This window comes from Neodiprion virginianus, chromosome 1, assembly GCF_021901495.1.
Source record: "Neodiprion virginianus isolate iyNeoVirg1 chromosome 1, iyNeoVirg1.1, whole genome shotgun sequence".
Classification (NCBI taxonomy): Eukaryota; Metazoa; Arthropoda; class Insecta; order Hymenoptera; family Diprionidae; genus Neodiprion; species Neodiprion virginianus.
The window spans coordinates 34,056,875-34,081,764 of NC_060877.1; the positions used below are offsets into that span (position 1 = coordinate 34,056,875).

Sequence of the window (24,890 nt, forward strand, 5' to 3'; positions counted from 1 at the left end):
ACGGGGAAAACTCGTGTCATGTATGTAATTTCAGTAGTAGTTCGCACACACATCCCGACCCTTGCGAATACTCTTGGAAAATCCGATCGATTCTGTTTCTTTTCATATTACAGAATCGTGCGCCGCGGTTATATTCACTATTTTCCTTCTTCCGTCATCGGTTCTCGACGCGACTGTCGCAGAGTCATTCGTACTTTTTCTTAACACATTTATGGCACGAAGCCTGCCCTTGAAAATTGAAATCCGCTTTCTGCCTCCGGCTTAAATGAGAAATACCCGCGTAATTAACGAAATCCTTGAGTTACCTACTCAAAGCGAAGCCTGGGCTTGAGGTTAATGAAACAGCAGGAATTTGTACCTCAAGAAAAGCTTTGAAAAGCATAATTATAATGCTCCATGTACGTTGGGAGTCTGAAGAGAAGAAAATAACCCGCAATCATGCCACTCGTAAAAACAGTGTATGCGGTTAGCCAAAAACTTCCATCACGCGGTGGTCGAATATCATCATCCCATACATCGTGTTTGCAATCAAAATATGCAACGTACCGTTCAACGCACCATTGTAATTAAACTTTGGAGTAATATAATCTAATTATAAGCTTATGAAATTCTGCAGAGAATCATGATTTGCGCACATGCGAAACGGTGATGAAATTGAGTGAATTTATTAGGACCGTTTACTCTGCACCGTAGCTATGGTTTGCATTAATGAACTGTGTGTGACACTGTGATTATATTACCACCGGAGGTATTCGATATCATTGACGATTCGAGACTGATAAATCAGTGTTTGAAATTTCTCGGTGTTTGGGCAAATATGTCAAAGAGCCAATTTATGGGGACGCGATACTTTGAGATTTTTTTCGCAGCCTGCACCACTTGATGTTTGTACACGGCTGAGAACAAGGATAGGGTTTGTTGTAAGCGGTGGTACAGTTGACGTAACTCAAGACTGGTAAATATTTGACGAGATGAAAGGATAACGGGGAGGGGAATTAATGTTGAAATAAATGTACAAGACGTATTGCGAGAATTGGGTAAACAAGACGAAAGTCAACATACGGGAAATCCGAAATTCAGCAAAAAGAAGAGAAGAGAGGAAGATAAAAAAAAACCCCGATAAATTCCGCATGCCGTTCCTTTTCGAGTGTTGATATTGGACAAGTTACATCCTCGAAGAAACAACTGATCCAACACGGTCTGGTCAGTATAGGATACAATCGGTATCGTAGACACGTTCAACACACAATTTATAGGCACCCTGTCACATCCTGGCATTGTACCGTACCGTAAAAAACGCTTCTCTCGTCCTTAGTACAAGCGAGGATCATTGTCGAGCACATTCCTTCCTCCGATTCCTCATCTTATAGTCGAAAGTTTCACAGCTTGTACAATCAAGTATTCGGCGATCGCATTATTACAGATAATGGATAAGTTGAAAGTGAGTATGAACATAAAGACTTTGAAATACTGTAACATCGTAACGTCTCGGCTTTGGAAGTCCATGTCAGACAATTCGTACCAACAAGGATAGTACAAAAGTATAAAAGAAAACTTTTCAAACAAATAAGAAATCGGAAAATAAACCTACAGGTGGTCCTTACAAATGGTTAATTGCGTTTTCCTTTTGACAACTCTTGATAACTAGGTCTCAGATACTTATGTTAAAGTAGTTAAATCCGGAGACCTTTGCGAATTCGGCACGTGCGGTGGCCGTATTACAGTTCAGGCTACTACCTGAACAGCTGATGCCAATGACACGGGCACATGTGTATAATCGTCGAAGTGGAGGTAAACGGGAGAATTATGGTGCAAGCAATACGAACCGGGGCAGCAGCCGATCGTTCTGCCGCGGTTGACTGAATAACTGCGAACCACCTGTCATGAACAGGTATCGCAAAGAGAAACACAAGAGTGTAGGAGCGGCCATTTAGCCGTGCGACGACCACCTAAGCCACCCTCGTCCCTGCTCTTCGCCCGCTCCGAGGACCTTATTCTTCCCTCGGATTTGTTCCAAGATATTATATTTCCTGCTGGACAAACAGCTGAGAGAAATTTATCAACTGACCTTTACCTGCTACTCAATTCGAGACATGGAAACCCTTCGGTACGATCCCCTATTCGTCAATTGATTTTCGCCCCAATCAAACCCGCTTGGATAGAGATGTCTTATCGTCGACGCTCGCGTTTCGGTTTTTGCCCTCGCGAAAATGGTCTAGGGTAAATTTTTTCACGCCACTTGATTCTCGCCGCGTTTCAATTTGTGAAACTGGTTTTTATTTGCTCGTTATCTTTTTATTTTACGGGCGTACGTCAGTCTTGAGCATTTTAAGAACCTGTCAGGATTATTGAATGTGGGTGCTTTATATAATAGAAGGTCATCGGATGAGATGAAATTCGCAGGAACAACGTGCCTGCTATCAATTTCACCGGTGCAGCATAAAAATATTGGCCCCTGCGGAGTGCGGAGAGATATGTCCCTCGGATATAAAACACTACCAGAGCCGGCTGGTTTGCCTGGTTATGCATACCTATGTTATACTACAAGTACCTTATCGCCTGTGACGTGCATTCAACGTGTGAACTATAGAAAGTTCGTATCTCATTTGCGATTCATGGAACGAAACCCGTAAACGCGACAGCTTATTGTATCTAGACATACCGAAGGGCAAACGTGCATGGGTGAAATGAAATGTCGCTGTATGATAAATTCCTAACGAGATTCTTCCGTATGTGTAAAAAAAAAAAAAAAACTTCAATCTCATGTATTCCTAATGAAATGATTCCGAAACGGGAGAGACCAACGTCGCAATTCCTGCTTTTCTGTTCCAGATTGGTGCACATCCAGCAGGTTCGAATCGCTCGTCGAGCTGCATAAGACAAATTCTCGCTCTCATGGCATCGAGGAAACTCGCTGCTGTTCTTGGAGCGATTCTGCATCTTTCCCTGTGTAAGTCGAACCCGCATATACCTACTTTTATAAATTCTTCACGTTCGTCTGTCGCGTGACTTACTTAGTCAATTTGTCACTGAACTCGGTGCAGACGATAAGAATCAGTAAAATAATTTCAACTGTGACAGAAATTAATACGGAACCCGCGGGAGTTTGTTCTTTTTTTTTTTTCTTTCTTTTTCCCTTTACCTACATTTTCTGCCTTATTCTCATTTTCGATACATCAACGTCTCGAATAAACGGCGCCAATTTATTTAGTTAGAAAACTTTACTCCGTGGGAGGAGTTCATTTCTCAGATGATATATAAAAAACGTAACGAAAAACCGCTATTTGTACATTCATCAGGCATTACAGTTACATGCAATAGCTAAACGGACCCGTCACGAAATTCTAAAAGCTTCTTCAAACCACGAATATTTGTCGTATATTTTTCCTGACAATTTTTCTTAAAGCTATACGGATTTGATTTTCACCTCGAGGCGCTCCGCTGTATCGCCGGCTTCGTGCACTTTATAACACCGAGAGAGCTTTGCCTGCACAATGTTCGCTTTCCGCTCGCCTGCAGCACCGACGAAAATCGTCCGCGGTGGAAATCCGTGTGACTTTAACTAAATCATGGCGGATTTAAGTGGATTCTGAGGAACCCGGCGGGGTTCCACGATCTATTGCTCCTGCACACCCTCTGCACCCCTTCCCACTCACACGCTCTGGTCACTTTGAGTCTGTGATCCCGCGTTCAGCCGAATCAGTTACTCCTTCCGGGGGCGACTTCTCCGGGGAGATCAAGTCGAGAATTACGCCTCGATTACGCCCCAGTGCTTACCTTGATTTAACGCCGTATAAACTGCCTTAAACGCACTCCCCCATAGCCGAGGTGAAACGCAAGCGATAAATGTCAGGGCCAATTTGGACCTCGAAGGAGCCTCTTCGTCTATTTCCTCACATAATGTGCAGAAAATTAACCGATTGCCGATCTCTAGCTCGATAAAGAACAATACAAAAACGTGGTACTTGCCAAATTTTGAGTTCAATAGTTTAAATGCGTGAAAATTTGACGGTGCCGATTCGCACGTGAATGTAAAATTGTGTGAACAAAACGAAAGCTGAGGGTATATTGTAAGCGGACTGTAAACGTTTTCAAACTTCTTATCACAAAGCCATAGAAGGTCGATAGAATACGGAGGAACGCGCTGACGATTCTGAAAACGATAAAGCTCTGACTCCGTAATATTGTGCCGCAATACACGGAAATTATAACAATGGGAATAACAGAAGAGAATGGAACACAATTTGGATGAAGATTATAGAAATGTACACAATTATACGTAGATATATAATACAGCCATCGCGTAATTCGGCACGTGACGCGATTCATTGTAGTCAGTGGCCAAGGTACCAGCTGTGAAATATTTCAGGAAACCTCAGGGTCTAAATAAAGTTTAAAAAAAGATGATGAAATGGTGGATTTTCGGTAATTTCAATCAGCTCAGCGTAACTGATCATCCGTATCGACGGTGCAGATCAGTGTGATTTATTTTTTTACACAGAAAGAAGTACGTCTATCGAAACCCTAAGAGATGGGATATATTCGTATGGAATTGAGCCAGCAGTTTCCCAATTCTACAAGTATAAATTCCCAAATAATTCGATTCGCAATAAATTTTTCACCAATACGTATACATCGTTATAGACTTGGGCGAGAATAATCAATTGCATATAATTGGTGACAAGCAGACAGTCGAAATAACTTCGAGTTCGAAAGTTGTACATTTACCTACTCACGGTCTGAATGAAGAAAATAGTAATGATAGATTTCCCGGAACGTATTTAATCCAATGATCTTTTGTTCGAAATTTGCTTGAGCAGCGAAGCTGATTGGAAATGGTACAAATTTCGTTTTCTTACAAGTTGAGTAGGAAAAAAAACTTGATACGCAGTTTCAGCGAAGCGTCTCCCGCGACTTTCAACCGGGAATACTTTACGGTCAAAGTGAAGGAGAGCTTGCAAACCACGCCAGAAGTTTGACGGTGGGTATGTATAATTTTGCACGTTATAATCGTCTATAGGATCTTAGCGGCGAGTCGAATCGAGGCATGATCAGAAACCGCATCGAGACTGATTGCGAGGCGTTGAATCTCGGCTGCGCACGTGTCGCCGGTATTTCGTGCTGTCGCGCTGTCGGTCGTATTTACACGCCTGTGAAGTCTCACAAGGTACGTACAGAAGCTAGTCGTGTTTGTGTATCGGGAGGCGAATGGACGTGAGAGGTGGGTAAGCTTAAAGCTGGATCGTGTCGCTCTGAGAGGGCGGTTCGCAGGGGGAGTAAGAGGCTTGAGTGAAGCAGTTTTAATACGGCTGTCGCGCCCTTAAATAAAGCACAATAGCGCCACCCTCTGACAACCCACCCCGGGGCTTCTTGCCAAGACGTATTGGAAAAATACCAACGAGAAGAAACGGCTCGATATAGAAACGGAGAAGCTGCTGCTGCTGCAGTAGGAGCCGAGGGAATTTGATAGAAGCTAAGAGAAACTGGAAGAACCGCCCCCTCTCACCCTTCCCACCTTCGCTTTCGCGCCTTCTCCTTTACTTCAGTCTCTTCGGATTATGCTAACGAGACAATCTCCCTCGAACGGTGAAACACATCTGAAAATCTTACCCTTATTCTCGCCTTCGAATCCTTCCGCCCAGATATTGCCATAACCGTTCGTAAGGATCCGATCGAGACGCGATCCACGCACCGCGCGTCTCTTCGTAATAAATCGTTTCTCCAAAAATTTAACCGTGAAAAATTTATGCGTCGAAATTATTAAACAAGTATCGAACTTTTTTCGAGTAAGAATTACAAGGGTAGTGTGAGTTGCTTATCACTTGATGTATTTTCAAGTTAAATTCACGCATCTTTCAACTTGTCACATAACAAAATCGCTGCACCTTTTAGTGCAAAAATATGCTGTCCAAATAATTCCGAGGGATTTTTTTTAATTTACTCGCACGAAGTAGTTTTCAAATTCCAGAGTACCAGAATACATTGAATGGCCAAGAATGAAGAGGAAAAGAAATATCATTTTAAGAAGTTTAACAGTATTACGATTCGTAAGCGAAACTGTAAGATAGTGAAGAAAAAGTCGAAACTTTGAAAGTCTACTCAAGTTTGCAAGACGTTTCTTTTTAGAGATCGAATTGAACAACAAAGCGCCAATTTTCACATCGTTCAAAAGTCGAGTTTAGCTAATTTTGTCAGCGATAAAAATTTCTACAGTATTATTTTTCGCGCAGTGAATTGGTACGAGTTCTGACTTCACCCTCCGTTCTATTTTCCAAATTCCATTCCCATTCCGAGCAGGGCGCTGCAGTATTTTCCCCCTTTCATAGCTCGCGCTGAGAAGTAAAATCGTTTCGGCTCCTTTTTCTTTACGAGATTCGAGCCACGATGATCAGTTTCGTACCGTATACGTACGATTTGCGCGAAATAGGTTGGTGGGTGTATCTAGTAATAGAGTTGCGATTCAATCAACTCAGAAGCTTAGCTCAGGATATCGATGGATTACTTCGGATAGCCTCGGTACTTACTGATTACATGCATAGCTGGTAATTTGATTTGAAAATCAGGGCGCATTTTTCACGTGCAGAACTCTCACATGACTTGTACCTTACGTTATATTCTGCTAATCGATCAAATCTGCGTTTCATTACTCAGCAACAGGTATCAAACGTTCATTTGAATATTGAAAAAAAAAATGTCTTTTACTGGCATTATTCAATTCAACGCAATGGCATACTTTCAAATTAAATTTATTTCAGCGACAGAAACGTTTACTTGCAAATTTTATGAAATAAAGAACTATTTAATTATATCGAGAATTGAATTTCAGTTCATTCGATGAAATTAATTCATTACGGACTGCGGATGAAAGCTCGAATCGATTTTTCAACCCACAGAATATTTCCCTGGCTTCATAGGCCAATGAATTTCTTTTCGTTCGACTATTGATAATTTATGATTTTGAGGACAGCACGCGACTAATTGATTTCTGTCGGTCAAAAAACGTTTTCTTAATCGAAAGTGCATAATCTCGCGAAATCAAGTGAATTCAAATTATTTCCTATTCCTTTAAATCTACTAAAGTTTTTTTTTCTTGCTGCCTGCAACTGTAAACAATAAGACGAATGTGACACTCAAATTGTGGAATCATCCGAGTTCCTGAATTCTGAATTCTAGAAATGGGAAGCGTATGACGTGGAGGGTGGAAAAAAAATTTGGAGAATTTTATATAACGTTTTATGTAGGATATATGGAAGCCCGAGGGCGATATCTGCGATTCGCATCCAGAATCGTGTGAGTTTGAAGAATTTCCCCACTTATCGGTCTCGTGCATGACCGCATATGAGAGAATTCGATACGAATACAAGCGTATGGTATTTTCAATCTATCGGTGGCAGAAAAATGTTGAATATTCAATCGACCATTATTTATTTATTCCCGGCATTCGCGACGGCTTCGGTGTAGAGACTTCCGGAATGTTTATCTCCCGGACGGGATCCGGGAGGCGGGAAAAGGGAGAACGAATCTAAGAAAACTAAAAGAACGGTATAAGACGAAGAGGAAGAAATCCGGGTTTAAGCGACGCTGTCGAATACAATATGAACGCGGCGCGCGGAAGTCCCGTGTTTGGCGAGAAGGAGAGGGATGAAAATAGAAGAACAAAAAAGAAAGGAAAGAAAAGAAAGAGGAAGAAGAAGTATAGGGAAAAAATACCACGCGATTGCCCCTCCATTACAACGAATTCCGAACCTCGTCCATTCACAAATTGCAAAAGCACTCGTGCTGCAAACCGTAAGAGCCTTCGGGTTGCCACTCGCGTTCGTGACTATTTTCCCAAAATTACGTTCGATGCATTTCCGCCCTATTTTCCCGCTCTTTTCTTATCACCTTATACCGGGTCTCATTTTTACGATCGATTAGTCAGAGGCCCGATACCTCGAATCTTACGCTCAATTAATTAGAAGTAACTACAAACAAACGAATAATGTGTTTCAGGCCAAAATTCGCCGGAAGTGAAACCAGAGTTTCTGGCCCCGTTGGAGAACCACACGGTAACACAAGGCCGGGACGTATCGTTCACCTGTGTCGTGAATCACCTTCAATCTTACAAGGTGAGTTAGCCGCAGCATGGTTAACTTGGCCATTTTATTACACTTTGTTTCGTTAACCTTTTAGCCACCTGCCGAAGCGAGATCCGAAATCAATTATCTCGACTCGACTGTAAGTCTGTGTGTAAAGGAAACTCCCGAAGGCAGGCAGGCGGGCCTTATGAAGTATCAGTGCGTAAGCTGAACAATCGTAAAGTGAACTTTTATTTATTTCTCGATTGAGTCTGGGCCGCTCTTTCCGCGTTACTCCGCAGCCCAAAGTTCGGAACTTTATCCGAGAAAGTCCGCGGGACTGGGGTTGCCGAAATATTCGGAACGGTCTCTTCTGCGAAGGGCGAAGAAAACGGAAAGGACGAACGAACGCTGCCGCGCCTTTCTCGAATTTAGATACGAGCTTTCGCCTCTACTCGCAAGCACGTTCAACTATGTGCCTGCATCACGTATACATATACATATCTATATAATATATTTAAATGTATACATTTATTATGTATACACATATATCTATAAACAGTTTAAGTAAACTGTGGGAAAGTAAGTTGCCGGAGTGTATTTCAATTTTATGTTAGAACAGGGCCTCTGCAATGTTGACGCACCCTTTTGCGCTGTAAGAAACACTATAGCCTATTGTTAAATATACAGATATACGTGCACAAACATGTCGTACATTAAAGTACATAAAGACCCTCGAGCAGCAAAGCACAGCTTATAATATCGTAAATGGAGAGGAATCCGTGGACGCGTTTTCAGTAGATAGGGTTCCTGTACGTTACACCGATTATCAAGGTAATATAGTTTAACCCGATTAATTCGATTCAGCATTGTCTATTTCAAGGTTCGAGAAGGATTAAAAATTTTCCATACCCGGATTGTCGTTATTATACGCGTACTATACTAGTTCACGTCACTTTCGTCACCTACATCTATAATCATATATTAAACATACCTATCCTACATACGTGTCATGTATTATTTATGTAAACTGTGGGCAAATTGTGATCCGAAACTTGTTGACATTAGCTAGGAATTAACCAGCATGCAGAGTTAATCCGGGATATTTCTGATGAACAATTTAATATTGTTTTCGGAATGATTATGTACCTTCGATCGCATCATCGATCGGATATCGATTCAAATTGTTTTTTTATTATTCAATTTCAACCAATTTTCTTCAACTACTGACACGTGAGCGATCATTCGTAAATCAACCGATCGTTCGATCTCGATTTCAGGTCGCCTGGATCAAGTCGGACTCGAGAGCCATCCTGGCAATCCACACGCATATGGTCGCCCATAATCCACGAATATCTGTTACGCACAACGGTCATAACACTTGGAAGCTTCATGTGGCGAATGTTCAGAAAAACGACTCGGGGACGTACATGTGCCAGGTGAACACGGACCCGATGCGAAGCCAGGTGAGAATCGTATCCGAACATCGAAAGTAAAAAACTACTACGTATAAGTAGAAATGAATCTGAGCAAATTCGAACATCAAACGATATTGAGAAACGGTTTCGCAATTAAGTTTCATTCAAAATGTTTAAACTTATGTCTGAGTTTGATCCGCAACATATAGGTATATGTTATCGAAATTAACGTTCCTGGATTTCTCTTCCTAAACTTCGGTTCAGATCGTACGTCCTGTTCGTCCTTGATTCATTCCTGTTACAATTAGTTTTTGTTCACGCATATTGGCACCGGCTCGCCTGCATGGAAATTGGTTGACATCGAGTTACCAGTTTATTATTACACGATAACGTTACTCTGCCCAGAACGGTTACATGGAGGTAGTAATCCCACCCGACATTAAGGACGACGCCTCTGCCGACGGCCTTGTCGCCAAGGAAGGCGGGAATATTAGACTGCGATGTCAGGCGACCGGAACTCCGATGCCCAACGTTACGTGGCGCCGAGAGGACGGCCGGAACATAATCCTGCGACACGACAATCAGAAGGAAGGTAAGCAAAGTGTGCAAAGCACCTTGGTTACTTTATTAAAATTCCCCTGGAATGTCTCACCCCCTCCGCGTTCGTGTATGTACTGCATCATTTTTTTAATTATCACACACTTGCACCCACCTACGTGTGTAAACCTAAACCGAGCGAGATAATGACTCTGAACCCTCGTATTTATTATACGCAGCACTCAAGTACCACGACGGCGAAATACTCGAGCTAACCGGCGTTCTCCGACAAGAAATGGGATCCTATCTCTGCATCGCCAGCAACGGCGTTCCTCCGAGTGTCAGCAAGCGATATTCCATCGATGTGAATTGTGAGTGGTAAAATATTGCCGATAATTCGCGTCGTGTGATTAAAATTGCGGAACAGATTGACGAGGAGAGTTGAAAAAGGCCGTAAGCACCATTTTTTTAACTTCCGGGTTTCTATGTGTTCAGAGGAAGAAGGGAAGTTTGTTTTGTAATCGCTCTGAAAATTAAAACTTGAGTTTTCACTAGATCTCGACGTTTCGAGATCCAGAGGATCATCTCCGTCCATTTTCGGACGGACGTCTGTCTGTATGTATGTGTACGATTCATTTTTTTGTCCGACGATATCTCGAGAACGAGTTACCGGATTTCAATGATTTTGGCCTCAATCGACGCGGCTTGTATAAACTAAGAACTGATCAGGTTTTGGTTTCAATCGGTTCAGCACTTTTTGAATTATTTAAATAACATAATTCTAAAAATAAAATAAAAATGATATCTTGAGATAGGATGAATGGATTTGAATGAAAATTGACACCGGAAGGATTTTTGGGTCGCTAATCACGTATTTGAGGTCAGATTTGCAAAATTTGAATCTGGCGCATTCAGTTTTCTGTAAAAAAAAACTAAAAACATTTTTCATGAAAATTAGTACTCGATTTCCAAAATCCGAAATAGCGAATCCAACATGGTCGGAAAAAAATCTAAAAGTATTCGGATTTTAGTAGAAATCATTTGCTCGAGATTTTTTAGGTCACCGATAACATATCCAAGACCAGACTTCCAAAATTTGTAATGGTGGATCGATTATGGTGGTTCAAAATAAAAACAATCGTCTTATTTTCATGGTGATCTGAGGCGCCTTTGTATTGCTAATCACGAATCTGAATCTGTGGTTCGAAAATCGACTTGAATATTATTATTTGTTTCTGTGAACTTGGAACCGCTGTATGTGAACGGGAAATTCGAGGGCTGGCTCATTTCCAGCCTAAGGCCGTTTGCATTTTTGCAACTATGACACAGCGAAGAAAAAATAGTTTGTCTCCGATTTTTTTGAATTTTCATTTACCGGAACTTACAAGCTTTTTCAATTCTACTCTTCAATGACTAACCAATTGTCCGTTCATCGGAACGAATGACAAACCAAGAATATCCTTCAACACGAGCGTACATTTTGACAATTAATACTTTCGCATGTTTTTTTTTCAATCTCTTATCATACATCTATCAGCGAACAAAAATGAATCACACTTCGTTCTTGTTCTCGATTTTTCAGTCCAACCGCTAATCAAGGTCCACACTCAGCTCGTGGCTGCGCCTCTTCAGAGCGACGTGTTGCTTCAATGTTCCGTCGAAGCCTCGCCCCGAGCCATGAACACATGGTACAAAGACACAGGTAAGCGATATGCCCTTTTATTTTATTATATACCGCGGTTTTATGCACATATTCTCACCTAGCTTAAAAATAATTATTCAAGAAATAAGTTGCGAGTTGCAGTGTCATAATGAGCAGCTGTTCAACGGATTCATGATTATTCTTCTTCGACCTCGTGCACAATGTATGTACATACCTAAGTGGATATTATAACTCGCTGCATCACGGCTCGGTGCAGCTGTGCAGCCTGTTGAATTAAGCCGCGTTTCAATTTGACGCAAGCTTTCCGTGCAATTGCGCTTGAAAGTCGAACTAATTAAAGGCTGCACTTTTCCCTAGTGGTTTTACAGTGGTGTGCGGGTGTACCTGGAACTACGAAACTTTCTGCACTACAGGATAAACCCACAGAATTTCACGAGAATACGAGACGACGTTTACTCAGCTAATATCCTCGCTTCGCCATTCATTTTTCACATAAATTTATGATTTTGGGCTACAAGGGTTTAAAATTTGTCCATTTTTTATTATAATCTCACTTTTGTTTACAATCATTTGTTACAGTTAGACAAAAAATATTCAACATATTATCGCTATCGAAGATATAATCTCTTTGTAATATATTTGGAGTTATGCATTTTTGAAATATATGTATAATGAAAGAAAAGTTCATTGAATATTAACAATAATAATAACAATAAATATCGGAAACCTTTGTTGAGGTGAGAAATTGCTACCAAACGAGAAATACAAGATGGAGGAAGCGTCGGTGAACGACTACTCGTGGCAGATGAATCTGACGATTCGTTCTCTGGAACAAAGGGACCTTGGTAGCTACGTTTGTTCGGCGGCGAACGCGCTTGGAAATGCCGAGGGGGTGGTAAGGCTGCAGGGTGAGTTACGTTTTAAAATTCAAAAGTAAAAAAGAAAAAGAAAAAAGAGGAATGAGAAAAAAAAAAAAAAAACGAGATAACAATACTTTTCGGGGTGGTGTCGCGCATGATAAAAGATCAAAAGAATCCCGTGCGTCCGAGTTGGCCTCTGACCGCGTTTTCCTTCCGCATCTGCAGAATTAAATTTGCCGAAAACGACGCCGGTGAGTTTGACGAGGAACACGGATCCTCGACCGCGAAAAAAACCGCCAAGGACCAAGAAAAAAAATGGAAAAATGTACGCCGGTCGGGCCGAGGGCGATGATGGATTCGCGGGTAACGACGACGACCTCGCGACGACCCAGAGGATGGGCGGAAGCGGAAGCACGCAGGACGGTCATCGCACCGAGGAACCTCTGACGGTGCCTTCCCTCTCGCCACCCTGGGTGATCCTGAACACGGCGAGCAGGAAGCGGTTCTTTGGCCTGCAGAAGGCGACCCTGCTGCTTTTCCTGCTCTTCGTTACAGCGGTGTACAAGTGAAGGATTACGTGTTCCTTGCTTTGCGCACAAAATGCATTCGCCGCGCGTCGTCAGATTCGTATTATTTATACCGTCGTTAACATATGTTATGATTGCTGTTTGTACATCGTTATCAATTATACTGTAATGTTGTAAATACCAATGGTCGATACTTTTTCTTACAACGATATTCGCGAGGGAGGTGAATTTAAGGATGATATATTGCCGGACGAAAGGTCAAACAATTACCGCGAGTAAAAAATTAAGGACGATACTCAGGTAATTATTAAACCAGATTTAACGTGATCAAGGTCATTCAGCTCTGACGATTATCACTTATCAAAATCATCCGCAGCACAGGCCTCGACGAGGGTTGATATTGCCTATTATCGTGGCGAAATTGGTGCGATAGTTCAAGGATTTGAATTAATGGTACGTCGGACTTTTTTCGATTCACAAGCAGCGTTTGAGGGTCGCGTAACGTGAAATTTGAATTTTATCCACATTGTTCGCAAGTTATTTTTTTTTTTTACATTGCATTAATTTAAATCGCAGCATCGAATCGGGATGGAAAAATTATATTGCGAAATTATAGCCGGTTAAAACGACGATATATGGACTGATTTAAGCTATTTGGTCGGAGAGCGTATAACATATTATATCGTCTATGAAAACGTGAGATATATGTTGCGAATCAATATAGGTATATATATATATATATACATACATATATACATGTATATTAAACTGATCCAACTAAGTCGACTATTTATTTTTAAAGTCACATGTTTAATATTTATAGGAGGAGGAAATAAGGAGCCTGTTATAATTCGAGCCCTTAATATTAACATTTAGTAGTTCCTGAACGCAATTTTCATTTCCCATTTAATTAGCACGAGAAAATAATTTTAGTTATTTCTGAATTCTGTAGCTCAGTAGCAAGGCAATGTACATAAATGTCCGATACATATTTTTGTAGGAAATTTAATGCTTCACAAAAACGCTTGTTATAATTTTTTGGTAACTAAACTCTTTCAAAAGTTATTCAAGGTTCAAGTTGAAATCACGTGGAAAATTGCATTCAATAACCGCTATATATTAATATTAAGGGGTTAAATTATAACAAGCGTCTTGTTTCCTCTTCCTAGAACTATTAAACGTGTGACTGAAAAAAAATAAGGTTTTTTCTTTTGGATCAGTTTAATATACGTATACATATGAAAATAACACGCAGGTTATGTATAAAAAATCGTGTTAATCAATCTATATCCCTAAGTTGTATAAATATATACTTAACTGTATACAAATGTATAACAACGCTTTGTTAATATGAGCAAAAGATAATATTCTTCCAAGACGTTCTTCCAATATTTAAAAACACTCTTCATCACCTCTTTAAAATGAATAATATTTTTTATAATTGCCTAATCATTGTAATCTTGCGATCCGTTGAGTATACACCCAAATATTTGTTTCATGAGTGGTATAATAATTTTGAAATATTCCACGGTCAGAGCTGTAAATACACTTTCCTAAAATTGCACCTGCATAATTTTTCATGTTGCGTCAACTTTAATCGGGTTTTTAATTACGGGTTACATTCAGAGGTTTCACACAATACGGTAAAAACTTTCAAACAGGACAATGGATGATTACTACTGTAGACCATCACGAAGTTTTGCTGTATTTTTCGTCACAGATCCTACATTGTATATTTCGGTTTCGCGATGACGAATAAAACTCATGAAATATAATGATTAAGGAAATTCATAACAAATACTTGTATTACGTTATACTAAGTAATTGTGAGCTGATTTGTTAACAGACGTTGTTGATCGCCCTTTAAAAAAAAGGCAATCACTAACTCGATAGCTTGGAATTTTTTATTCGAGTGAATATTGGACTGAGACCCACGAGCGGATTAACGTCAACAGGAATAAGAGCTACTGCTGCCATGTGAAATTGAGTAGTTGGTATTTCGCCTGAGCCCCTCTAACGAGAAGGGCTATTTTGTTCTGAGATCCGGCAGGGGTTTGTTAGCTTGCAATCAAAGCCTAATAAGGTAAATTTGGCAAATAAATCTCTCTCTCTCTCTCTCTCTCTCTACGCTCGTAACAATCGCACACTGTACAACATTTTAACCTTGTAGCAGTATGTATATATTTCGGGTATGTTACATAATGTTTACCTGCGCCAAGACTCAATTGACCGAGCTTTTTGATCGTAATTACTAGTTACACAAACTGTTGGCTAATCAATTGTCACAGACCGCTGTAACATTCAACTGTGATTGAATACCTACAATTCCTAACAATTAGAAAGGAATACTTTTGGCACAGGCTGCGATGTGAAAATTCACATCGCCACCAGTTTCTCACAAATTTATACCGGACTTCCGAATTATTATGTAGTTTGATACTGCTTGGGAATTTATTAAGTAATTCGCAATTATAACTCGAAATTGAATTTGACGGTCATCAATTCCGACGAGAGTGAAGCGGTTTATATTCAAAGTGAAGTTTGTTTGCTCGTAGGTCAATGATCATTATTCATACAATTTCAAATTACTATTATTTTAGCGCAACGGAACTTTCGATGCAAAAACATACAATATTGTGTTGGGGAACGGACTTTGAAGTATCCATTGGAAAATAGAATTTGATTCGTATTACCGTTGATCGTACAAAGTAGAAATTTTATAATTTGTATGACGAACGATGACAAGAAATTTCGTTAATTTCTTCCATCTAAACTTTGTTAATTAATTTTACAAGGTTGTTTGATAATTATTATAATAAGCACGGTGTCGTGACAATAAATATTTGCTAATAGTTGATACGTATAGTTGTTCGAGAATAGGAATTAAGGAATAACGGTTTAATATCGTCTCATAATGAACCAAAGAAATCTGCGGTCCTTCACAGTCGGCATACCTATCTATACGCCGATGAACGTGTTTTAAGTTGTGAGTAAAAAAAAAAAAAAAAGTTTGAAGGCAAACAAATGAAAAATTTTATATATATATATATATATATCTATTATATATACATATATATAATAGATATTTGGCAACGACACATATGAATTATATAGGACCACGTTAAATGTACATAAACATAACATAAAGCAGTATATAACTGTATAAATTGAATACCTAACACATATAGCATATATATAGCACATATACATGCCGTATTCTGTAAATAATTATAATGGAATGTTGAATCGTACGAGAATTGCAGTATCGATAAACAAACATTGGTAATAAATTCATAAGAATTGGTTAGATTTTATATGTAAAATTAAAATATGACTTCATATGTATGGTGTAACATAATTTGGAAAAAAGGACATGTTTTGCCAAGTATGTAATGGATTATAAATTACTGAATCTGCTGAGGCCTGTGCTTACTTTAGAAAATTTGCGTATTCAAATGTGTGCAAATTTTCTCACTCCCCTTGATATTCATGATATTTTTCAACATGTTACTTTTTCTTCTGATCTTAACGCGTCCAAATAATTAATAATAAACTTTCCCAAGTCGAAATTTGCACAGGTCCTATTCAAGGTGAAATAACGATTCTGCTCCAGTTATCAACCCCTCATTTCCCGCTAAACCGCATACTTCTAGTCAAATAAACTTCTATCTCGTCTACGTAACATCTTATCAATAGAAAGCGAGACGTGATTCATTGCGTACCGATTTGTTCTCGAAGCGAAATAGTAAGTGACGTGCGAGTTAAAGATGAGAATTTTTGGTAATGTTGCGTAATAATATTTTCTCCGTTTTACGAGATAAGTAACATCATTTATCTTTTTATAAATTATTGTAATATGAATGGTTGCCTTCGTAAACATTGAATAATAGAAACAGAGTAACCAACAGTTGATTATACAAATTGGTATTAAAATTAAACTGATAGAGCAACGTAAAATAGTAATAATAATAATAATAATAATAACAACAACAAAAATAACAAAAATAATAATGATGATGATGATGATGATGCAATGTATGATATTATTAAAATTCAGACAATAAAATGTTATTATCGATGTTAAATCCTTCACTGTATTTTTCACGTAATGTCGTTTGGTCGACATAAGTAATTGTTGTTTGGTATAGTACAAGATAGAATTACCCTACAAATTATTTACATTAAAATAAGTATCGAGAAAAATGGTTTTCCGTATTTTACTGTAAGCATAAGGCAGTAATTGAACATTATAACTACTTGTGTATCCGTTTATGTCTTCTTTTAACAGACTTTACATGGTTCAACTCGTTGACTTGCTCCTCCTCCAACATTTCTCTCAGCTTTACTATATGCTCCTCGTAATCAGGAGATTCGGAAAACGAATCAAGATCCACTTTCTCAATAACAGGTACACTCTTTCGAGCACTGGTCAACATTTTACTGAAAGCTGCGACCTGCGCGGGTGTTAGAATAGACACTGCTGTACCCGGAGTACCGGCTCGTCCTGTCCGTCCTGATCTGTGAATGTAACCTTTGATATGTTTCGGTAAGTCGTAGGAAACGACTAGATTTACACCAGAGATATCCATTCCACGGGCTAAAGCATCCGAGCTAATCAACCTGGAATTAATCAAGTAAGATGGATTAAGCAAGAGTGAAATTACCCGTACATTAGAGATAATTTTGAATAAATTAAATTTTAACAATTATTTCCAGGTTTAAGTATCATACACACGCTGTGACTTACACTTGAATATCTCCTTGTGCGAATTTCGACAACACACTTTCTCGCTTTTTGTGATCTAAACGTGCAGATATTTCTGCCACGGTTAATCCTCTCTTTTTACCCAATAAATTAATTAACAGGGCCAATCTATGCGCTGTATTTCCTGAGTTTGTAAATACCAGCGCTCTTTGCACTTCGTCACTTCCAGTTAATAGTTGGAAAAGAGCTAGCGGCTTGTTCAAAGTCTCGCACTCCACAGCTTTCTCCACTAGTTCGTCCGGACTAGTGTAACGCCCAACAAAATCTCCGGTAGCTGTGTCCAAGTTTAAATCTATATCTTTGTCTTCCGGTAGAACAGATGTGAATAACTTGGGTTGAAATAAACCAAGTCTACTCAGCTTTTCCGGGTCCTGAGATAACGTCGCGCTAAACAATAGCTTCTGAGTAGGTCGATTCCTAATTTCGAAATATTTACGAAGTTATATTATATTGCAAAATTGTTGGAGTATTGGTATTCAATAAAATCAGCATCTTCTATACATTACCTTGACTCAATGTTGGATATATTAAGAGTAGCTGATCCGCAATGTGGAGCAGGAAGATGCTGCAGCCAATCCGTGGCTTTATCAGCTTCGTCAATGACAAGATATCGAAGTGAAGATAGTGAAAATCCTTCAGTTCTTTCAATGTGATCTATCAGGCGACCAGGCGTTGTTACAATGAAATCTACCTTGCTGATGTATTTTCCAGATCCGTCTAAAGCAGATATTCAATGCGTTAACAACTCAGTTTGATTAGATGCTATAGTGTATCTTCTTTATTTTCCTGCAAAAGTGTAATTTTATATAAAACTCAAAATTTCCTTCAAAGTTGCATGTTGCCCAGATTCAGGCACAAACCTTGTTTGACAAGTTTTTTTTGTTCTTGCTGAAAGGTAGCAGCACTTGAGAGCAATGTTACCCGCAAATTTGTATGCTCTGAATATGTTTTCACCACTTTATAGACTTGTGCAGCTAGCTCCTGGACTGGGAGTACGACAAGACAACGTACTTTTCTCACAAACCGATGTTTTAGCAGTTGAATAATTGGTAAAATATATGCAAGTGTTTTTCCTAGAATAAAATTGATCTATTACTTGAGATATGGATATACTTGGGAAACGACCACAGTAACTCTAAAGATAATACAAAAATTAGGCAAATATATCATTTACCACTTCCTGTAGGTGCTGAAATGCAAACATCTCGAGGCCACCAGCCCATTTTTCTATGCCTATCACATTCCAGTAGCCATGGTATAATGTTTGCTTGAACTGGAAAAAGTTTTGTCGCTCCACTTTTCTTGAGAATATCTATTATGTCGGAATCTAGAATTGATTTGAAGTCAGATAAACTAGGACCGCTGTTTACATCAGCAGAAATTAGTTCTGGTTGTGACAACCATTCAGGTAAGACACGTTTTATAACAGGTTTTTTCTTGTGCGAATCAGATCCGAGAATGAGATAAGCAGGTTTCTTTGCAGTAGCCTTTTGCGTAGAGCCCGTGGTTTCTGTCAAGCTTTCACGCTGTTCGCTAGCTACAGGGTCGTTGACTTCTGTAGCAGAGAAATGTAAAGTCGTGGTGATTTGTTCTGGAGTAGTTGTATCTTTGCGTTTTGCTCCATTTTCCTTGGTAGTCGAGGGCTTTTGTTTCTTTCGTTTCTTCTTCGCAACTGACACCTCCGAGCTGTCAACTCCATCCTTATTAACTTCGTTTTCTTGTGTTGCACTCTTGCGTTTTTTGCGCTCCTCAATTTTCTTCAACAGAGTTGTGTAGTGGTCTTCGGTGGTCGTAGATTCTGGTGCATTATCATCGTTACCCTGATACCTGAAAAAATATATAAACGATTACTTTATCCTATACGGCTCTTGACCACGCCATAGTAAAGTTAAAAAAGCACTGAAAATTCTTAAGTATAGGCATAACGTATGCGGCATGAAACACGTGCTTGAAACACGTGGGTACCGTTGTTCGTTATCAGTGGAAACCGTCATTCGAAAATTACATAAAGATCCAAGAATATAAATAAGAGATACGAAGAAAATTCTTCGACCTCACCTGTTTACAACAAAGAGACTCATATTTATGTCACCGCTCAATTCACAAGCTACTATAAACAGTATATGTATTTCTATTTCACGACTTCGTAGCCGTTTGAACCTAAACTAAACTTCAATATACATTCAACACGCTGAACGTAGCCGTAGAAGTCCGAGTTCCTCAAACGCTACCCAGAGGCTGCTGTTGTAGCCTATTAAGCTCAATTTACACTCTTTGCTAGCGGTTTACGCTATTGACTCTTCGACTTTATCGGTTCAATTGTTCAATATGATCCCGACCGCCATAGAGATAATAACAGATAGAGTTAGCAATTGAATGGTACGTGGGTATAACCGATTTACCGATAAAAAGAGAGAGAGAGAGATAAACAAGGTATCCGTTAGCGAGGTATCCTCGACACTGGGTATAGTCATCTATCCTATTCTACCAAGTCGTGCACGGTGTTTTATGCAGCACCGTCTTCTCATTATCACCCGAATGAGTTGATTTATTTTTTAATCGGTAGTTGGTCATTAACAGCGCTTGGCTAACCTTTAATAGACTTCGAATAATCTGTAAAATTTGAAAAAAAAAATTAATAAAACGATTTAGTAAGGCACTAATCCGAGAAGTTTGTCCAGTCCTAGAGCATCTAACTTACAACAGTTCCTTGATCGTTAGTTAGTCATTTAACGAAAATGCCCAATGCGGGGCTACGCTTATGGAGCTGTCTTATGCGCAAGCGCAAACGCATAACAAGGACGGTGACCCTTCCATACTTATTCTTGCCCACTCTGTCTGTTATTATCTTTATGGATTCCACCCCGCCCGACTAGAAAGCGTAGGAACCATGAAATACGCGGTGGCCGTTGCTAGAACTACCAATTCGGCCTCGGATTGAGGACCTCCCCACCCGCCGTCGAAATATTGGGGTCGTATCCAGGATTGTATGTAACAAGACCGCGGTAAGGTGCTCGAGTGGCATCGAATACTGATTCACAAAGTAATTAGAAATGCGAAATACACTTCGTCGACGTTAATTCTGAAGCAAGAAAGTTTGAAAAGGTCACCAGTGTCGTAAAAGTTATATGTGACTCGATGATACGTGCGAACTGAGTAAGGAACTGAGTGAGAAAAAAAAAGGTTGATTCATATTTCAGAATCGTCGTACGCCATCGTGCGGCAGCCGGTGAATAAGCAGCGTTGGTCGAAGCAGCCGGTAACAGAATCAGCGCGTGCCTCGTTTCTGTACGTATGTACAGTGTACACGTATCTCTTTTCATTGATCTTCTGACTACTGGTTTGCGGCGTCAGAAAGTGTTGAGTCCTCCGCGAATACGCCGTTGCATGTTGCGAATTTAATATATATCGAAGGAGAGATAGTTCTATAAATAAATAAACGTCGTGAAGCCGGTCGTGAGAAAAGTTTTTAAAGAATTTTTTTTCTTTATTTCATTTAACGCACAGTAGTGAATGAGGTAAGCATCGGTTTTTCTATTTATTTTATTTTTTCGATTTTTCTCTATTCTTCTTTTTCTCGGCAAAGGCGTTATTATTTGATATCGCGGCGGTTTAACCCCTCGTCGTTTCGTAGACTTCGGCATATATACCGGAAAACGATTTATCTGTCGTTTACTCTGTTTACAGATATGTCTGAAACAGATCTGTTAGCCAGCGATCAAATTGACGGCCTAGATGGCTTAGAAAATGGTCAGGATGGCGATACTTTAATGCGTGGTGACGGAGATCACAACAACAGCGAGACAAACGTTGATGACCCTGTAAGTGATCGTTTAAATCTTGCTAATATCCATCAACGCCGTATCATTAAACTTCGATTATTAGAACTACGTCATAGATGTTTATATTCTATTCGACTCGCAAAGCGTTTCCACACGGTGTGCTGATTCCCGTTACTCACGATTAGGAACTCTACGCGTTCGTGATCATAACCAATTTCATAAAGATTGTTTTCTATTATCTAGCATCTGATTCGTTTTCATCATTTATCAAAAGATTTATCTCATTTTAACGATTTACGAAGATCTCGAAAATACAAACGTGGCTTGAATCGTAAAAATTCTAATATTCAATGTCTAATTTTAGAAAAGTTGAAATATCTTTGCATGTGTTGGTTATTTTTATTTTTATTTATTTATTTATTTTTTGTCAAGAAATATCCTTCACCCTGAGAGCAAAGATAAAAATGTTCATGTCCCTGAAATCGTTCTTTTCATATTTTTGTCAGCAAAACCATGAATCAGGGTAAGTGTTATTAGATCATTTTTGTTGATGGATGAGCTGAGCTTATTTGTCGTCTCATAAATTCTGATTGTTTTGACAAAATTCTTTTCATAATTCAGTTATGTTCCAGACATTTAAGCAAAGCAAACGAAATGTTTGTTTCACAGATACACTATTAAGAATTGATGTTTAACAAGCAAGCCTCAGGTTTCTTTTGGTACCTCAACGATACTGACCATTCCACATTGTGTATGTTGTATTCAAAAAAATAAATATTCTCTCTCATGGATGTAGGAATTGGAGGCAATAAAGGCACGTGTCAGAGAAATGGAGGAAGAAGCAGAAAAATTAAAACAATTGCAATCCGAGGTTGATAAGCAAATGAACATGGGCAGCCCTCCTGGCATCAGTAAGTGGATTGTAGACAATCACACGTCCATCTTTTATTTTTACGAATGTAATTATGTACTCAACTCCCATCATTAACTGATTGATGATTCTTGAATTACAATTACAGCTAGCCCATTGAACATGTCTTTGGAAGAGAAAATGGAAGTGGACAATAGATCGATTTATGTCGGAAATGTGAGTAAATTCACTAATCGCTCACATATTTTTACCGACCTGTGTGTACTGAAAGGGTTTGTAGTAAATTATATTTCATCAAACACTTTCGAACCACACAGGATTGCGGTAATTGGAGTCTTAGGTGTAGATAATCAACTAATTCAATAAATGAATAATAGGTTGATTACGGAGCAACAGCTGAGGAATTGGAGCAGCATTTCCACGGGTGCGGCAGTATCAACAGAGTGACAATTTTGTGCAATAAGTTTGATGGTCATCCCAAAGGTTTTGCTTACATTGAATTTGGGGATCGTGATTCAGTGCAAACCGCAATGGCTATGGATGAGTCTTTGTTCCGAGGTCGTCAAATCAAAGTGATGCCCAAGAGAACTAATAGACCAGGCATGTCAATCACCAACAGGTAATTTCTCTATTCATAGTTGGAAATGTTGAACTGCGTTATTGGATTGACAGCAAGTTTTCACCAATTTGTGCAAAAATTCATTTGCAGAGGGCCTAGAGGAGCACGTGGATTCAGAGGAGCTGCTCGAATCAGCCGTGGTAGCGCCTATTTTGGCTGCCGATATGCAAGGAGACCCAGGTAATATCGGTCATTGTTAATACTTTATTTATTTACAACTGCGTAGCGTAATTTATGGCTCTAGGTCTTTTGTTTGAGACGATTTGTTCAGAATATTATATAAAACAAAAATCAAGCAATTTCGATTTTATTTTATAAGCATGTGTCGAGTCAATGATAAATAATAAATAAATCTGTGGTGTTTTAATTCTCGTACGAAATTGACTTGATTCCAATTTGGAAGTTTTAAAACCGTATAGTTGAGTGAAACTATTTTCTCCACAAATGCACGTTACTTCCATGTAGTTGACTGTGAAAATAAAATTCTCTATCAGTTTGTAATACCACAAATAATGAACGTTATAGATATTTATCTTTTCTGGTTGTCACTTTATCAGAATATTCATGTTTATTAAATCAATAAATCCTATCCAATATTCTTTTATAAACGGGGATATGACAATTATCAAATATTTCTGTGAATTTAAAGCTTCGATTTTGTATTATTTTTGGTCACTTTGTTCGATGTGTTGATATGATATATTTTTCAAGTTAAAACGTGTATCAGTCAAATATAGTTTGATAGCAGTATTAGAGTTTTTTTCCTGTTGCACGTGAAGTAGCAATAGTCCAGTAGTTCTAGGATACCACTTTCCACCTTTCTATTTTATTTCGTTCTGTAGAAGTTACTTTTCAATGGACAAAGGACACAAAAATTCACAAAATAATTGAAGTTTTATTGTTCCTCCCTTTTTTTTTTTGTAACACCACAGAAGTTACAGGCGTGGCTACTATATGCCCTACTGACGCTTGTAGACCTTCGATATGAGGAGAGGTGCCATCTGATTCATATTCAGGGTGAGTATTTGAAAATATTCTCTCCTGGTATTTTTTTTCTTATCACAGCAAAGGTGATTTCAATGAAAATGAGTAATTCATTCGTGCAATAATATAGCCAAAAGAAGTTAGACACAGTTAAATCATTGTGGCCAGTATTAGTAACAGTTCTAATTTTCCCAGATTTTTATTTATACAATTTAGACTGCACCTCATTCAATGTCTGTAAACTTGCTACAAATGTTGAATGACATAATGTGAAGAATGAATTATCGTTTTCATTTCGAAAACTGGATGTTCTTACGACGATTTCTTCAGTACTGTATAATATTGCTACTAGCTTTAATATAGCTAGATTTTGTTGTGCCTTTTTTTGACAATGAGAAATAGCAAATTAACAGTACTGGATCAATTGTTGTGTAAATAATTTTGTGTAAGGAATGAAAGGAAGAGCGTACATTAATATTTGCAGTTCAACTAGAACTTCATGCAAAGTCATATTCTATGCTGATTTTCAAAGGCTCAAATAAGGTGTAATATACTAATTGAATTATCGATATGTGACGTTATAGTGAAGATCTCATTCTCGATGTAGGTTAATTTGATACAGCACATATTTTCATGAAATGCGCAAGGACGATTGCAAGTGGTGTCATTATATATTTAGAGAATCGTGTTGTTCAGAAATGAAATATTATTTTTCCATTATTGGAATATTTCGGTTAGCAAAAATAGATGCAGCTACTACAACATAGAATATGGCTCTTAGCGTCCTATCGATCTTCAATAGTGAAC

At 38.9% G+C, this 24,890-nt stretch overlaps 3 protein-coding genes across 8 annotated transcripts in view; 2 read left to right on the forward strand and 1 right to left on the reverse strand.

Annotated features, from left to right (window-relative positions):
* Positions 1 to 16,159, forward strand: part of LOC124296753 (lachesin) — a 103,807-nt gene extending 87,648 nt beyond the window's left edge. For all 3 annotated transcript variants that reach the window (XM_046747269.1, XM_046747218.1, XM_046747130.1), the window contains 8 exons: positions 2,833 to 2,950; positions 7,993 to 8,108; positions 9,338 to 9,523; positions 9,881 to 10,067; positions 10,252 to 10,383; positions 11,595 to 11,714; positions 12,413 to 12,583; positions 12,761 to 16,159. In XM_046747269.1, coding sequence (XP_046603225.1) covers positions 2,896 to 2,950; positions 7,993 to 8,108; positions 9,338 to 9,523; positions 9,881 to 10,067; positions 10,252 to 10,383; positions 11,595 to 11,714; positions 12,413 to 12,583; positions 12,761 to 13,104 — 1,311 coding nt within the window. In that variant the 5' untranslated portion in view covers positions 2,833 to 2,895 and the 3' untranslated portion in view covers positions 13,105 to 16,159. The remainder of the gene's footprint in view (positions 1 to 2,832; positions 2,951 to 7,992; positions 8,109 to 9,337; positions 9,524 to 9,880; positions 10,068 to 10,251; positions 10,384 to 11,594; positions 11,715 to 12,412; positions 12,584 to 12,760) is intronic.
* Positions 16,160 to 17,083: 924 nt separating this feature from the next.
* Positions 17,084 to 20,045, reverse strand: LOC124310493 (probable ATP-dependent RNA helicase Dbp73D). Its single transcript, XM_046774546.1, has 6 exons — positions 19,886 to 20,045; positions 19,002 to 19,654; positions 18,688 to 18,900; positions 18,334 to 18,544; positions 17,810 to 18,244; positions 17,084 to 17,682 (listed from the first exon to the last, which is right to left on the reverse strand). The coding sequence occupies exons 1-6, from the start codon at positions 19,906 to 19,908 to the stop codon at positions 17,316 to 17,318; spliced, it is 1,902 nt and encodes a 633-aa protein (XP_046630502.1). The 5' UTR covers positions 19,909 to 20,045; the 3' UTR covers positions 17,084 to 17,315.
* A 732-nt stretch (positions 20,046 to 20,777) lies between these two features.
* Positions 20,778 to 24,116, forward strand: LOC124297056 (polyadenylate-binding protein 2-B). 4 transcript variants are annotated; one of them, XM_046747851.1, is made up of 8 exons: positions 20,853 to 20,870; positions 21,028 to 21,115; positions 21,515 to 21,648; positions 22,406 to 22,520; positions 22,629 to 22,696; positions 22,858 to 23,099; positions 23,190 to 23,279; positions 24,032 to 24,116. In XM_046747851.1, the coding sequence occupies exons 3-8, from the start codon at positions 21,517 to 21,519 to the stop codon at positions 24,063 to 24,065; spliced, it is 681 nt and encodes a 226-aa protein (XP_046603807.1). In that variant the 5' UTR covers positions 20,853 to 20,870; positions 21,028 to 21,115; positions 21,515 to 21,516; the 3' UTR covers positions 24,066 to 24,116. The 4 variants fall into 4 exon arrangements, with proteins under 4 accessions (XP_046603718.1, XP_046603807.1, XP_046603646.1 ...); XM_046747762.1 differs by having other exon boundaries at positions 20,778 to 21,115; XM_046747690.1 differs by lacking the exons at positions 20,853 to 20,870; positions 21,028 to 21,115 and adding an exon at positions 21,129 to 21,345.
* The last annotated feature ends 774 nt before the right edge of the window (positions 24,117 to 24,890 follow it).